This window comes from Rattus norvegicus, chromosome 4 (assembly GCF_021556685.1).
Source record: "Rattus norvegicus strain SHRSP/BbbUtx chromosome 4, alternate assembly SHRSP_T2T, whole genome shotgun sequence".
NCBI lineage: Eukaryota > Metazoa > Chordata > Mammalia > Rodentia > Muridae > Rattus > Rattus norvegicus.
Window position 1 is genome coordinate 134,561,107 of NC_141537.1, and position 16,185 is coordinate 134,577,291.

The window sequence follows — 16,185 nt, forward strand, 5'->3', positions numbered from 1 at the left end:
TTTTTATGTATAGATGAGAGAATAACAAGGAGCAGGTCCAATGGAATAAATCCCAGAATTATGGAGGATAGAAGATGGAGTCCCTACTGCCCTCCAGTCTCATGTAAGAGATGTCAGAGTTAATAATTTGGGGAGTTCTACCACGTCTTCCTTTGTACCCAGAAGTGAGTGTCTGCTCCTTTATGTTTCTATATGTAGACACCCATATGACTACTCGAGAGCACGCATACATATGTAGATCAGAGCCGTGCTTTCCTGCACTCTCAGCCTCGAGGTCTGTCAGCCTTGTTCCGGGTCAGTTCTCCAGCACCCTCACCTCCTTTTTATCAACTGTGAGGAGTTTGCTATGTAGCTGGGTCTCTGTTTACTTGGCTCTTCCCTCTCTGAGTTTTGACCCACACAGAAGAGCTGCAGAAAGCTGCAGTTCCCTCAGGAGAGGCCCTGCCTGACCTCAGCAGGCCAAGCTTTGTTTACCTTGGAAGTTTTCTCTTGTACCAAGGTCTTGGATTGGCAGAGATCAAGCCTACTTTGTTTTGTTTCTGCTGACTGAGTCAACAATTCTGCTGCGTCCTGTCACCAGGCTAGTGGAGTGCCTGAGGAACGCCAAAAACAATATATTGGGCAGAGAAAGACTAACAACAGAAAACTAGAGATCAAGCTATGTTTCCTAAAGGGAAAGTTGCCTTAGGATGTCATCGATAGAAGCCTTAGGGTTTTAGGTCAATTGGAACAGTGCCTTGTGAAATGCCTCAGGGGACAGGGGAATGAAAAGATTGGAACACTCCCAATTAGCTGCTCTAAAGTGGTGTTGTAAGGGAAAGGACAGTGATAATATTAAGATTATAGTAATTATGAGAGCTGATGATTCCTGATTTCTTCTCAACTTTTTACAGAAAGGAACTCTATTTTAGTTTTTTTATTACTATAATAAAATACTTGAGGCCAGGTACCATTCTAAAGAAAGGAGATTCATTTAGCTCATAGCTATGGTCCCAGTATCATCTTAGTAGTTGTAAGGATCTTTGGCTGATGAGGAGGACAGAAGGTGCCCTACCACAGCAGAACATCTTATGGCCAGACAAAAATGAAGAGAGAAACCAGGGCAGGGCGAGGCTTGACCTTTTATAATGGTACTCTTGTTAGAATTAACTCAAGAGTCCTTCAAGATGGCCTCCACCCCTTCTGGGGCGTATCCTAGCAACCTAAACTACTTCCTTTAGACACCACCTTTAGCCATTGCCGCACTGAAGACCAGGCTCCTGACACATGAACTTATTGGGCGTGAATTCAAACTGTAGCAGCTGAGAGTGCCCAGGGAAGTTCAAAGAAGTCTATGTGGAGAGACATACAGAGACTCCAGCAGAGAGGAGTGAGGCCTCAGACAACAGCGTGTCTTGGGCATCCTGATTCTGGGTGTTCTAGGCAGTTGCGTGATGAGCCGCAGGTGTGGTGACCTGGGAGCTCACGCCTCTGGGAAGTGGTGGCCGATGCTTACGGTGCTCTGCATATGTGGGTTTCCCCGATGTGTTTACTCCTTCTCATGAGTTGCTCTGAGTCTTCGAGACCAGTGAAGGGAGCCGTAGTAGGAGTTGTTGTGGTTTACATCTGGACTTAAATGCCATGGTTAAAGTCTTGGCCCTCCATGGCGCTGCTAGATAGTGGACCTGCAGGAGAGGAAGGCCTGTGCTCATTGGTTCCTGTGTCTACAGGACTCAGTTCCTTCCTTTTCACTCTTAAAAAAAAAGATGTGTTTAACCTTATGTATATGGATGGTTTTGCCTACTCATATGCCTGTGTACCGCATGCATACAGTGCCCACAGAGGCTGGAAGAAGGTAACTGGAATTACAGATGGTTTTGAGCCACAACGTGTATGAGAATTGAACCCGGGTCTTCTGGAAATATAGCCAGTGCTCTACGCACATCCATCTCATGAATGTATTCTGTACACGTTTTTGTCACAGTCTGCTTCCTTATCACAACAACTAGACCAACAAACTAGGGCCTAGAACCATGGGCAGAGCTAGTTTTTGCTTTTTTTTGTTTTGTTTTTGGTGTTGGTCTGGTGTTGGTAGTTTAGTTTGGTTGAGGCGGGGTCTGACTACAAAGCTCTGGCTGGCCTGGAATTTACAAAGGGCTGCCTGCCTCTGCCTTCCCAGTGCTGGAATTAAAGGTGTGTACCCTCCTGCTGGGATCTTTCCTCTTTTTAAGTAGATTACCGCAGGTATTTCATTGCAGTACAGTAAAACTGACTGATACAGGTTATTAAGCACTTGGCAGACTATATGGTATTACCTCTTTCCGTGGAATAATTACCGTGTCAGTTTAGGTTTAAAACCTGAGACTCTATGTAGGTTATAGACTGTTCGTCCACTTTGGTTTTTGTCATCTGTATTACGGGACAAATTATTCTTCATCTGAGTGTGTATGCAGAATATCGCTTTGGGGCCAGTCTGATAATACATTTATTCTATCACTTTGTGCAAAGATTCTCTGGGATGTGTGCTATCCATTGTGGATTTTGTTACGGCAGCTGGCTAAGGCTGGGTTGGGAGAAGGTGGGCAATGTTACTGCTTTTCTCTCCTGTTATCCAGCACTGAGCACTATTGATGAACCCAAAACTTCCTGGGACATTTGGAACCACATATTTTTACCTTAGGATGAAATTAAAAAAAAAAAAAAGTCAACCACCATTGCCATGCTTCTGGCAGCTGCACCATGGGTTAGGTCTTCTATATTTAGACACTTTTTCTTCTTTTTAAAAGGTTGTATTAAATGCAGCCTCTCTTTAAGAAAAAAGAACAAACAGCCCCAGATGTTCCTTTTAAAAAGGTATCCTGGGGCTGGGGAGATAGGCTTAGCTTGTTAAAGTGCTTACTGAGCAAGCCTGATGACCCTAGTTTGATCCTGGAAGGCTGAAGCAACTCACATTGTTGGCCCAGAACTCCTACTCAGAGGTGGAAGAGAGAACACCCAGAAACTCACCAGCCAGCCAACAGGAGACTGCCTCACAGGGTGGAAGGGGAGAGCTGACTCATGAAAGTTGACTTCTGACCTCCATGCGTGTGCTCTGGCATGTACGTGGCTACTCTCTCCTGCATGCATGTGCACACCCACAAGTGCACATGCAAGCATGTGCATACACACACACACACACACACACACACACACACACACACTCCCAGAGGGAATGAAGGCCTTGTAAGGAGGAAGGGGAAGCAAGCCAGAGAAAAAGTTTAGCATAAATCAGTAGCCATATTTGGATCATTCCAGAGGGAAGTCCCTAGTATGGGTTTTGTTGACAGTCTTTGATTGGGTGAGCTTAAGTATCGAGCAGTCCCTAAAGGTTAGTTGCTAGTTTCAAATTGGTCTGGGATGTAGCTGTTTAAGCTAAGTGGGTCTCAGTTGCTTAGGTAGAAACCTGCTATGTTGGACTTGATAGAGAGACTCATGCTGTGATAAAGCCATGACCAAGGCAACTTATTAGAAGAAGTGGTTTATTTGGGCTCACAGTTCTAGAGAGGTAAATGTCTACTATGACCAGAAAGCATGGCAGCCCAGACTGGAGCATTTAGGACTCACATCTTAAACCATAAGCAAAAATGGAATGGTGTGTGACTATAAAACCTCAAAGCTTATTCCTGGTAACATACCCCCTCCACAAAGCCACACCTCCTCAACCTACCCAAACAGTGTCGGTAACCAGGGACCAAGCATTCAAACATCTGAGACTGTGGGGGACGTTTTTTCAAGCCACCTCAGCCTCCAAATTTATTATTTTATTAGAAGCATAATTATAACGGTTAACTTCTCAACAGTAACACTAGCTAGTGCATAATAAGATAATACCTTCAAAATGCAGAGAATACATCAATTTGGATTGTCTTCCCTGGTTAAACTACATATAGAGAATGAAAGAATTAGCCAGCCAAAGACCTTCACTTAACGAGACTTTTATAGGATAAAGTGGAAGAATGATGATTTAAAAAAAGGGGGGGGGCTGGGGATTTAGCTCAGTGGTAGAGCGCTTACCTAGGAAGCGCAAGGCCCTGGGTTCGGTCCCCAGCTCCGAAAAAAAAGAAAAAAAAAGAACCAAAAAAAAAAGCAATCTTAAGTTGTAGAGTGAATGTTAAAAAAAATCAGACTGAAATACATTGTCTGAATCATAGTTAATCATTTTGTGAATCTTCTGTAGGTCAGAGGTATGATGACAGTCAGCATCTGACTTCATATGGATGCTAAGATTTTGAACAGAAATACTTAAAAAAAAAAGATGTGGTATATAGAATATGGAAGTAGGAAAAGAGAGAAAGTCTTCATGTAACAGAAACCAAGATTGGAGATGGGAAAGAAACCCAAGAAGTAGAAAAGATTGAAATATGCACTGTAATAAGTGTGAATGGACTGAGGCTGCTCTCTCCTGAGACATTAGATAGATACTGAGATCCAAAGACCCTCACATTCTCCGAGGGCTAAGTTACGGCCCAGTCTGGGCCCAGCATGAGTGCCTGTGTTTGTTAAATGGTTAGTGCTGTTGTACTAAGTCTGTGGGTCACGACCCCTTGAGAGGTCAAACAACCCATTCACAGGTTGGCTTTTCTGGGTGTTCTCTCTTCCATCTCATATCAGACATATCAGATATCTACATTATGATTCATAGCAGCAAAATTATAGTTATGAAGTTTGCAACAAAAATAGTTTTATTATTTGGGGGGGAATCACCACGACACAAGGAAGGTCGCAGTGTTAGAAAGGTTGTGAATCACTGTACTAAGAGCATATGCGGGTGTCGGTTCTCCTGAGCCCGTGCACTTGAATGCAGTTTTAATGCTGGTGTAGGTTCAGTTCTCTCATTGCCCATCATTAATCAAATGTCAGATACTTTCAACTGTCATTCAGTAGCTTTCAGTTGCTCCCAATGTCTCTAAAAGTTGGTGTTTATAAAGATGATGTGTGGGTTGGGGATTTAGCTCAGTGGTAGAGCGCTTGCCTAGCAAGCGCACAAGGCCCTGGGTTCGGTCCCCAGCTCTGAAAAAAAAAAATAAAGATGATGTGTGTACATTTTAAACAAATAACCAGTAAGTCTGTGAGTCACAAATGAAAGACACAAGCTACACAGTAGAGCTCAGGAGAACAATGCTCACATATTTTTCTATTCTGTGTGCTGGCTAGTTTTTTTTGTCAACTTGACACAGGCTAGACTGTCGGAAGAGGAAATGTCAACTGAGGACTGGCCTCCATCATCGGACTGGCCTGTAAACCAATCTTGTGGAATATTCATGGTTAATGATTGATACTGGAGGGTATGCCACTGTTGAGCATGTGGTCCTGGAACGCGTATGAAAGCAGGCCAAGCAAGCCACGAGAGGCAAGACAGTGAGCAGCACTCCTCCATGGCCTCTCCACCAGCTCCTGCCTCCAGGTTCCTGCCCTGACTTCCCTTCATGATGGACTATTATGAGCTTTCAACTGAAATAAACTCTTTCCTGCCCAAGATGCTTTGGGGCATGGTGCTTTATCACAGCAACAGAAAGCGAACTAGAACAGTAGCTTTTCATAGAAACATCAGAAGTTAAATCATACACCATATGATTTCTTCTATCAACAGCGTGTAGATTGCTTCTAAAGCAGGACTTGGCTTTTCTAAATATTTCTGTAAAATGGTGGCTATTGCATATCAGAACTACGTTGGCCCCTGTAGTGTAAAAGGAGCCTTAGCCATGTGCACATGAGAGGGCCTGGCTGCACTTGAGAGGGTGTGTGCACATGAGAGAGCGAGGCTGCATTCCATTTTATTTAGGGATACAAATTCAAATTTCAGGTAACTCTTAATCTATCTCAACGCATGATTTTGTTTTGATTTTTTTAAAAAGATTTATTTTACTTTTAATATGTGTACATGTGTGTGTGTGTGTGTGTGTGTGTGTGTGTGTGTGCGCGTAGATATGTACACGTGACTAGAGGTGCCTGTGGAGGTGAGCTGCACTAGATTCCCCCTAGAGTTACATGCCACCTGTTACAGTTTGTACATGCTTAGTCCAGGGAGTGGCCCTATTAGGAGGTGTAGCCTTGTTGGAGTAATGTGTCACTGTGGGCGTGGCCTTAAGACCTTCACCCTAGCTGCCTGGAAGTCAGTCTTCCGCTAGCAGCCTTCAGATGAAGATGTAGAACTCTCAGCTCCTCCTGCACCATCCCTGCCTAGATGCTACCATGCTCTCACCTTGATGATAGTGGACTGAGTCTCTGAATCTGTAAGCCAGCCCCAAATATATGTTGTCCTTTATAAAACTTGCCTTGGTCATGGGGTCTGTTCACAGCAGTAAAACATTAAGACACTGCCAGAGATGTAAACCACCTGGTGTGGGTGCTGAGAACTGAACTCTGGTCCTCGACAAGAGCAGTGTACATTACTAACCACTGAGCCATCTCCAATCCCCCTGATTTCTTTGACCACTTTAAAATGTCAAATTGTTTTGCTGGGCGTGGTGGGCTGGGGTAGTGGTCTTCTGAGATCATCATTTGCTGACTCTAGTTCTATGACATGGTCACTAAGGACTGCACTGTGTTCTGTTATTCAGACATACTTCATAAGCTGCTAGTGACTTGGTAATATAAAATTATTCACCAATACAAATAGAACTTCTAAGAAATTTTTTTAAAATTAAAAACAATCATTCTCCTCTTATACAACCCGACCTCAGTTTCCCCACCTTCCTTCCCTCTCACCCAGATCCACTCCTCCATTCCCTTCAGAAAAGAGCAGTTTAAAGTCTTACAACAATAAATGAGTTGTCAACTCAAAAAAGGGCATGTGAAATCTTAAGTGGATAATGCCAAGAGAGAGAAGGCAGCATTTAGTGATGGGCCCATGTGAGTCCAGGGACAGGACATCCGAGAAACGACAAGATCAGCAGTTGCTGGGAGGAGAAGAGTGAATGGGTAAACATGGTGAATGGGTAGGAGGACGGCTTTCTGGGTGGTAAAAGCACTCGTGTGTGCTGTAATTGTGGGAACCTGCCTTAACGCATGTACCTAAACCCTGTGGTTAGGACCCCTTGCTGCTTTTGTGGGCTCAGTTCCCAGCACCCACATCACTGTCTTGGAAACATCCATAATTCCAGTTCCGGAGGATTTAATACCCTCCTCTAACCTCCACGGGTACCGTGTCCACATGTAGTACACATAGCACGTATGCAGGCAAAGAAAGCGATCATCCACAGAGAATAAAATAATTTAATTTTTAATTTAAAAATTAATACTGGCCCGTCAATTTAAAAACCAGCCAGGTAGGTTCTGTGTGCCTTTAGTCCTAGCACTCAGCAGGTAGATCTCTATGAGTTTAGGGCTGGCCTGGTTTAAATGTAGCTAGTTCCCGGACAGCCCAGAGCTACATAGCGGGACTCCATCTCAATAAGCCCAAGTTGTTTTTAATAACAATCAACATTGGCCCATCATTTGCAGTAAACTTGCCATAGCAGTGTGTGCTGATAAACTGTGTGGGAAGGGTGAGAGGATGGGAACTGTTTACTTTCTGCTCCATTTTCCTCTAAACCAGCAAGTGTTATAAAATAGTAAATTCCATTAAGAATTTACATATGCAGATGCAGAGATGGACTCAGTTCCCATGCACAGGGCGCTCACCACCATCTATTCCAGGGCATCCAATGCCCTCTTCTGTCTCCTGCAGGCACCAGGCACAAGTGTGGTGCACATACATGCATGTAGGAAAAACACTCCTATGCATAAAAAAGTAGATCTTTAAAAATGTTTTAACGCATGCAACAAAGGAATGGATTCACTCTAAAGGTTCTGAAGAATACAGAAATACTAACAGGAAATGAGACCCATAAGCCACAACTGTAGAGGTGCCCACTTTTACTAATAGAAGGCCATCTGTCAAGGTTTTTCTCCACATATAAAAGGCATGTGCATAGGAGACGCTGACATGGCTAGGTAGTTAAGAGCTCTTTCTGCTCTTGCAGAGAACTTGGGTTTAGTTCCCAGCATGCACATTGAGTGGCTTACAACTGCAACTCCAGTTCCAGGGGATCCGATGTCCTCTTCTGGTCTCTGTAGACGATAGGCACACACACATTACACATACGATGCACATGCACACACACATAGGCCATACAATGTACATGCACACATGCAGGCAAAACACTCATTCACATAAAGAGAAAAATAAACCATGAAGTAAAGAAGCATACATTTTTGCAATTAGATGGATCTGCATTAGAATTTTTTTGAGACAGTATTTTACATAGACCAGGCTAGCCTCAAACTCGAGGTCCTCTTACCCCAACCTCTCTAGTTCTGAGATGCCAGGCATGCACGGGGCCATATACTAGCTTTGCATATGTCAAATAGAAACATGCAGAAACTTTTATTTTCCCAGTTCCTTCTACATCGGTATTTAGACTCTCCCAGGTTTTGTTACCATACACGACCTTGTGATGAAGGCCAGTATACCTCTGTCTTTGGGATCTCGTTAGCCGCCCTCTGAAGTGTTCTGAGTTGCCCTTTTGGCAGTACATTCAAGTTTATATTCCCTTTGGCAGTGTTGGGGACCAGTCTCCCCAAGTCCCCTGCCCACAGCAAATGTCATTTGTTTTCAGTCCTAGCAGCATTATAGGAAAAGTGTTGGAAACAGTGACAAATCTAGACCCCCAAATGTGAATTTTCTGGGTGGTTTCCACTGTGCCAGCCTGAGGCCTCTCAAATGTTCTCTGTTTATCCCAGTGTCTTACCCACCCTTCTGTGTCTCCCATGTTTTGCAGTTGCGCCAGTGGCCAGACTCATATACAAAGAAGTTTGAGCACAAACTCTACCCTATCACATTTTCGGTCGGAAACCCTCAGGAATGGAAGAAACTATTCAAACCCTGTGCGGCCCAGAGACTCTTTCTTCCGGTAGGAACCCTGTTGTTAACAAGGTGTAGCTTGGGAAAGACTTCCACTTGAAAACAGTGAAATCAGCTGAGGTGTTCAGAGACCCTTACTGTGGGGGACCAGCCTGCAGTATGCAGACAGAAGGCTCCTCTCGACTCTAAGGCTTTCCTCAAGACTTTGGAGAGCATCCAAAGCATGCCTTAGACAAGGGACCTGGTGACTGTGGCTTTGCCATTTACTGGTTTGTGACCCCCAGCTTCAGCTTCCTCATAGCACCTGGTCAATGTTAGCTTCTATTAGCATTTCTCAAACAGCAGCCGCAACTAGATGTGACCAGATATTCATAAAAGGTCCAGAGTTCCACCTTAGCCTTTCAGCTTTGAAATTTTTAATAGATATTTTTGTTTTGTTTTAAATCATTAATGTAGGCTGGGGCTATAGCTCGGTGATTTGCCAACCATGCACAAGGCCCTACCTATGTTCAATCCCTAGTCACACAGAAAAGAAGCGGGTGGTGGGGTGGTGGGGGGGGGTTGAAAAAGAGAAAGGGGGAGGTTACAAAAGGATACATCAAAACTGAGGTATTGAACTGGGAGGGAAATACACTGAGAATTACAGCCTTTATATTTCTGAGGGAGCCATGCCTTCCCATAGACATTCAATATACTGTCAGTTAAGTGACCATGGTCCTGCTCCTTAAGTGTAACAGGAGCTCAAGTCTAATCAGGACTGGGGTAGAGAAAAAGCACCATAGCTATATATTATACACAATCCTACTGTGTCCCAGAAGAGATCTTAGTGACTGTTTGTGGCCAGACACAAATAAAGTGAGGTTACTGGGTGAAAAAGGTTTGTGAGGGAGGGAGGGAGGGTGGGAGGGAGGGTGGGAGGGAGGAATGACAGAGGGAAGGAGGAAGGGGAAGGGAGAGGTAGGTTAAGGCAAGAGAGCAGTGTGTGGGAAGAGATGTTTCCCACAATAAAGGTTCATGGAACTATACCAGAAATGGAGAGTGGGTTGAGGTTGAGCCAGGGCTTGAACTGCAGGCTCTGAGAACCCCTTGAGATGGCTATTGTTTACTTAAAGGCAGAGGGAAAGCATTCGTGAATCTAGAATGGAAAGTGGACAACCTGACTTGTGGGTTTTTTGTTTTTGTGTTTGTTTTTTTGACCAAAGCCAAGTCTTTTATTTATGTATCAATCTAGTCATTTACTCCAGGTTCCCTTTAGATTATCCCACGAATCAGCATTCCATCACCCCCAGCTCCTTGTTTCTTTTTTTGTGTGTGTGTGTGTGTGTGTGTGTGTGTGTGTGTGTGATTTCAAATTTTCTAATAGTCATATATATTTTTTTCATCTTTATTAACTTGAGTGTTTCTTATTTACATTTCAATTGTTATTCCCCTTCCCAGTTTCTGGACCAACATCCCCCTAACCCCTCCCCCTCCCCTTCTCTGTGGGTGTTCCCTTCCCCATCCTCCCCCCATTACTGCCCTCCCCCCAACAATCACGTTCACTGGGGGTTCAGTCTTGGCAGGACCCAGGGCTTCCCCTTCCACTGGTGCTCTTACTAGGCTATTCATTGCTACCTATGAGGTCAGAGTCCAGGGTCAGTCCATGTATAGTCTTTAGGTAGTGGCTTAGTCCCTGGAAGCTCTGGTTGCTTGGCATTGTTGTTCATATGGGGTCTCAAGCCCCTTCAAGCTCTTTCAGTCCTTTCTAAGATTCCTTCAACGGGGGTCCCGTTCTCAGTTCAGTGGTTTAATGATGGCATTCACCTATGTATTTGCTGTATTCTGGCTGTGTCTCTCAGGAGAGATCTACATCCAGTTCCTGTCAGCCTGCACTTCTTTGCTTCATCCATCTTATCTAGTTTGGTGGCTGTATATGTATGGGCCACATGTGGGGCAGGCTCTGAATGGGTGTTCCTTCTACCTCTGTTCTAAACTTTGCCTCCCTATTCCCTCCCAAGGGTATTCTTGTTCCCCTTTTAAAGAAGGAGTGAAGCATTCACATTTTGGTCATCCTTCTTGAGTTTCATGTGTTCTGTGCATCTAGGGTAATTCGAGCATTTGGGCTAATAGCCACTTATTAATGAGTGCATACCATGTGTGTTTTTCTGTGATTGGGTTACCTCATTCAGGATGATATTTTCCAGTTCCATCCATTTGCCTATGAATTTCATAAAGTCATTGTTTTTGATAGCTGAGTAGTATTCCATTGTGTAGATATACCACATTTCCTCTGTTGAAGGGCATTTGGGTTCTTTCCAGCTTCTGGCTATTATAAATAAGGCTGCTATGAACATAGTGGAGCAAGTGTCTTTGTTATATGTTGGGGCATCTTTCGGGTATATGCCCAAGAGAGGTATAGCTGGGTCCTCAGGCAGTTCAATGTCCAATTTTCTGAGGAACCTCCAGACTGATTTCCAGAATGGTTTTACCAGTCTGCAATCCCACCAACAATGGAAGAGTGTTCCTCTTTCTCCGCATCCTCACCAGCATTTGCTGTCACCTGAGTTTTTTATCTTAGCCATTCTCACTGGTGTGAGGTGAAATCTCAGGGTTGTTTTGATTTGCATTTCCCTTATGACTAAAGATGTTGAACATTTCTTTAGGTGTTTCTCAGCCATTCGGCATTCCTCAGCTGTGAATTCTTTGTTTAGCTCTGAACCCCATTTTTAATAGGGTTATTTGTCTCCCTGCGGTCTAACTTCTTGAGTTCTTTGGATATTTTGGATATAAGGCCTCTATCAGTTGTAGGATTGGTAAAGATCTTTTCCCAATCTGTTGGTTGTCGTTTTGTCCTAACAACAGTCTGACTTGTGGTTTTTAAAAAAGACAAACTGTTAAGTGATAGATTCGAGACCCAAGTAATGAATGGATTTACCAACTCCCGTTGGAGTTGAAATGAGAGTGTTGGGGGGGGATAAATAGGATTTCAGGTTAATTGTTACAGTTGTCAATATCTAATCATTAATGGCCTACACAAAGGGCAATTTCTCCTAATGCTTGTCTAAGAAATAAGTAGTGATATTGTATAGAAATAAGGAAATCTGCAGGAACAATAGTTTGAGTAAGGAAGTTTAAATTTCATGGTGTTTGATTTGGAGGTGTCTAGGGGTATCAGGGAGGGGGCCAGTGCTTCCCCATCTGTTGATTTGGAAATCATAGTGGTGCGTGATAACCTCAGCATTTCCAACACAGAGAAGAGCAGCATGGCCTGGGCATAAGGCTGGTGCCACTCTGCTGCCTGGGATTGCCACTTACTCATTTTTCTACGATTTTTCATTTTTATTTATGCGTATATATACTGCATGTATGTGCCTGCCCACGATGGCTGGAAGAGGACATCAGATTCCCTAGGGCTGGATTACAGGCAGTTCTAAGCCCCCTGTTATGGGTTCTGGGAACTGAACTCAGGTCCTCTGTAAGGGCAGGGTGCACATTTAACCACTAAGCATCTCAGTGGACTCAGCTGCTGTTTAATTGAATGACCTGTATCTACCACATGCATTCCCATCTACACCATGTGAGATGAGTTATTTGTACAAAAGCCTGGGTGAGGAATGACTGACTGAAAATGGAGCTAAACTTTCTAGAAAGATGAAGTACCCCGTAATTGTCATTTGAGGTGAGAAATGATATCAGGCTCCTGCTTTTCTCTCTGTTTAAGGCACAGGGAAGTACTAGAAAGCCAGAGTTGCTGTTGGGAAATTGTCTACCAACCCTATGCAAGGTTTGAGCGACTCAATGGAAGAACATTGGAATTCTCTCTGACCTTGAATTGGGACTTTCTTACCCTACTAAAGCAACATCACCAAACCAGGCTCATTCCAGGATGAGTGTGATTCATTACAGCGAAGTGAGCTGTCTGCTTTGAATGACAAATGGATGTTAGCGTTCCTTATCTGCTTCTGGTAATGGAAAACAGTCCTTCTTAAAAATAATAAAGAGAGATTGTGGCTATCAGGACGTTCACCTTCTCCTAAGTCCTACATCATAATGGAGGATTATGAGCACGGCTTCAGGGAGTATTGTTGAGCCGTATTGACCTTCAGGGAAGTCTGAAGTAAAGTCTGTCATATGTCCCATGAAACCCCTCTCTATGAACCCAGACCTGATGTGCTGCACATGGAGCCCTGTGATACAAGCATTCTAGCGGGTGGCTGACTGGGAAAGAACCGTGGATTTGGCCATCTTCTGCACCATCAGTGTTTGGACTCTCAGCCTCCAGCTGAACATGCTATTTTAGAAGGTTATAGAACTGGTGTGTGGACTGTACTAGAGGAAGTGGGTACAGGGGGTGGGCCTGGCGGTCTTTCCGTCTCGCTCTACATTCAACCTGTTCTCTGCTTGCTGACTGCAGATGCAATATGACCTTTTGTTTCGAGCTACTAACTGCCATGCCTTCCCCAGCATGAGGGACTGTATGTCCTCAAACTGTGAGACAGAGCAAACTGGTCCTTCTTTTGGTTGCCTTCATTAGGTGTTTTGTCACCACCATGAGGAAAATAACTATTGGCATCTCCCTCACAACACTGTAGAAACCCTTTTCTTAACTAATATGCATGTCTCTGAAGATGACAATGAGTCTGTATGGTGTATGGACCAGTGCATGTGTGAGGGTGTACGTGCTGATGCCAAGGTGTAGAGGCCAGAAGACAGCATTGTGTGCCCTGCTTGATCACTCTCAGCCTTGTTCCTTGGAACAGGGTCTGTCTCTCAACTTGGCTCTAGTAAAACACAGTGATCCTCCTGTCTCTAACATGTGCATGGCCACACCCAGTCTTTTATGTGGGTCCTAGAGTTCTAACATGTGCCCAGCAAGGGCTCTTACCCACAGAGCCTCCTCCCCAGTCCTCAACTAATATTTTACCATCAGAGAAAAGATTTTCCATCTCATGCCTATTGAATTCTGACACATTATTAGGGGAATTCAAATTTCACCAATGTTTGGGTTAGGAAGTCCTGGAGATCAGTTTGCTTTTCTACTTCTGGGAATAATGGCCCAAGGGGTAAGGCTGTTATTGGTGAAACTACACTACAGGTGGCTTAAAGTTCTCTAATGTGCATCTTTATTCCTGGCAACTTGGTAGTTTAAAGTATCCCAAACAATATGCCAACTACAAATAAATCAAATTTAATTAAAACAACAACAACAACAGAAATGGTTCACTTGAGTGAACCCTTCACTCTACAGAAATGGTTGTCTTGAGTGACTGCAGACCATCGTCTTTCCCTCAGCTAATGGGAAGTTGCAGTGTTTTTTAACAGCTGCACATATTGCTACCCACTGTGCCCATTGGATCACAGTGTGTGAGGAGCATAGTAATATTTGGAATACAGCAGAAGTAACTGAAGAGCAGGCTGTTCAGAAACTCAGTTGGCAAGGAGCACCTAGTGTGGTAGGAACGCACTATTCAGGCTTTCCTCGGGGAGGAAGGATTTCACCAAGTTTTAATGGATACGCTCCTAGTTAAACAACATCTGATTCCTTGGTGATGTCGCGTCAATGCAAAATGTAGCTCTTATGTCACAGGAAATACGAGATAGTTTATTCTGAGCTAACGATTGTGAAAACACCCCACAAACATGGACTCAGGATGCTCTGAATGGGGTGGTCCACTGTGGAAGTGGTTACACGGATTTTTATAGTCACATCACAAAGCACAGCCATAGCGCCTAAGCACATTGGTGGGGACATGAGGCAGGCAGACTACCCACAGAACAGTAGGGAAGTCTCTGCAAGGGTTTCCCGACATTATCTGATGGTATTCTTAGCTTTGGGTGTTAGGAATTGGTTCTAATGTCTCAGTTTAATTTGGCTCCCAAAGGCCCCATTCCCAGACGCTGAGGGTCTCCACCCCAGCCAGATTTGATTGGCAATGAAGAATTGCCGTACAGCCAATGGCTGCACAGGTAGACTAAGACGGGACCTAGATATTTGAGAGGAGAGAGAGAGATCTCCATGATGGGGAAGAGGAAAGACCAGAGCAAAAGGCCCACGGGCATGTGAGAATCAGGGAAAGTTATGTGTGGAGTAGCAGAGATGAAATACAGATTTTAAAAGTGTTTGCTAGCAGCGGGGAGGATAAGAACTGCCCAGTCTTTGACCTACACATTAAAATGAACTGGCACACACTCATGCATGTGTGCGTGCCTCTGTGTGTGTGTGTGTGTGTGTGTGTGTGTGTGTCATTTTCGAATCCAGATAGCTCCTGGGCAGGTATGTGCATGTGGCCTGCCAGGAGCCAAAGCTCTTTTACTAATTACCACTACATTTGGGTTGTTAGAACTTAGTTATAGCGGAGTTAGGTATGCCCACGCTTTTCCCTGATTGTCAAAGGGATGTTAGGCCGGATACAGAGGTGGGTGTTGAAGAACAATTAAGGGTTTTAACCATGACATAAGATAATGTTGGCCCTGGTGAACAGTGTTCCAACTCTCCACAACCAGGAAGGAAGTTCTAATTGGTCCCCCAGTCTGCGGAATCCTTAACGCAACTGTGGTTTCTGCAGAGAGTTTCAGTTCATGCCACCATTGCTTGCACAAGCATCTGCATCCTTGGCAGGAGTTAGGATGGAATTGCCTTGAGACCTGTCTGCAGGTTTATCCTGAGCAGTCTGACTCCAAGTTACTCTTGGTAACTTGCCTCATTTTTTTTTTAATATTTCAAAGCAGTGTCATGCTAAATGAACAAACATCTTATATTACATGTATCTTCCATATCACATGTATCTGAAGGAACAACATGCAGCGTTTCCCTTGTCTATTGACAGTTTGTTAAAGGGGTCTGTAACTGGTTCCAATGTGTGGGAATGTATGTGGTGTTCAAATGAGCGAGCTATAGGCTAATGGAAAGGGTGACCTGTTACATTCGTTTGCACTTCTTAAACTTGTGGTGGGACCTTTGTTATGTGACCTATGTCACACCTCAGCATTAGCAATTAACATTGAGACACCTGGGAACCAGCCCGTGGCTATGAACGCACACTGACAAATGTATAGGGATCTATTAAATACCTTTGCTAAGAGGGATAATGGAATCACCTTGGGTGACGCCTGTAATCTTGCCAGGCAACAGGAGGCCACGGAAGCACCGGAATGAGCCTTGCTTGCAAAATGGTCGCGTTAATTATGAATGAGCTGTGAAGAAACTTTTTACAGAATTACTGTTTATTCACATGTGACTAAAGGTTTGCCATTCAGAATATTAATTCCAGTCTAGGTTACATGTGGAAACCTCTCTAGCTGTGGGGGTTTGAGTGAGAAATGCCCCTCATTGGCTTCTATCT

General features: G+C 44.1%; 1 protein-coding gene across 4 annotated transcripts in view; it reads left to right on the forward strand.

Annotated features, from left to right (window-relative positions):
- The window catches only part of Gxylt2 (glucoside xylosyltransferase 2), a 107,411-nt gene that overhangs the window by 26,877 nt on the left and 64,349 nt on the right, over window positions 1-16,185 (forward strand). For 3 of the 4 annotated variants that reach the window (XR_015685828.1, NM_001447430.1, XM_087659328.1), the window contains 1 exon segment: window positions 8,781-8,912. The exons of the other annotated variant lie outside the window; for it this stretch is intronic. Coding sequence is in view for 2 of the 3 variants with exons in the window: in NM_001447430.1 (NP_001434359.1) it covers window positions 8,781-8,912 (132 nt within the window). In the remaining variant the exon portion in view is untranslated. 4 annotated transcript variants of the gene reach the window in all.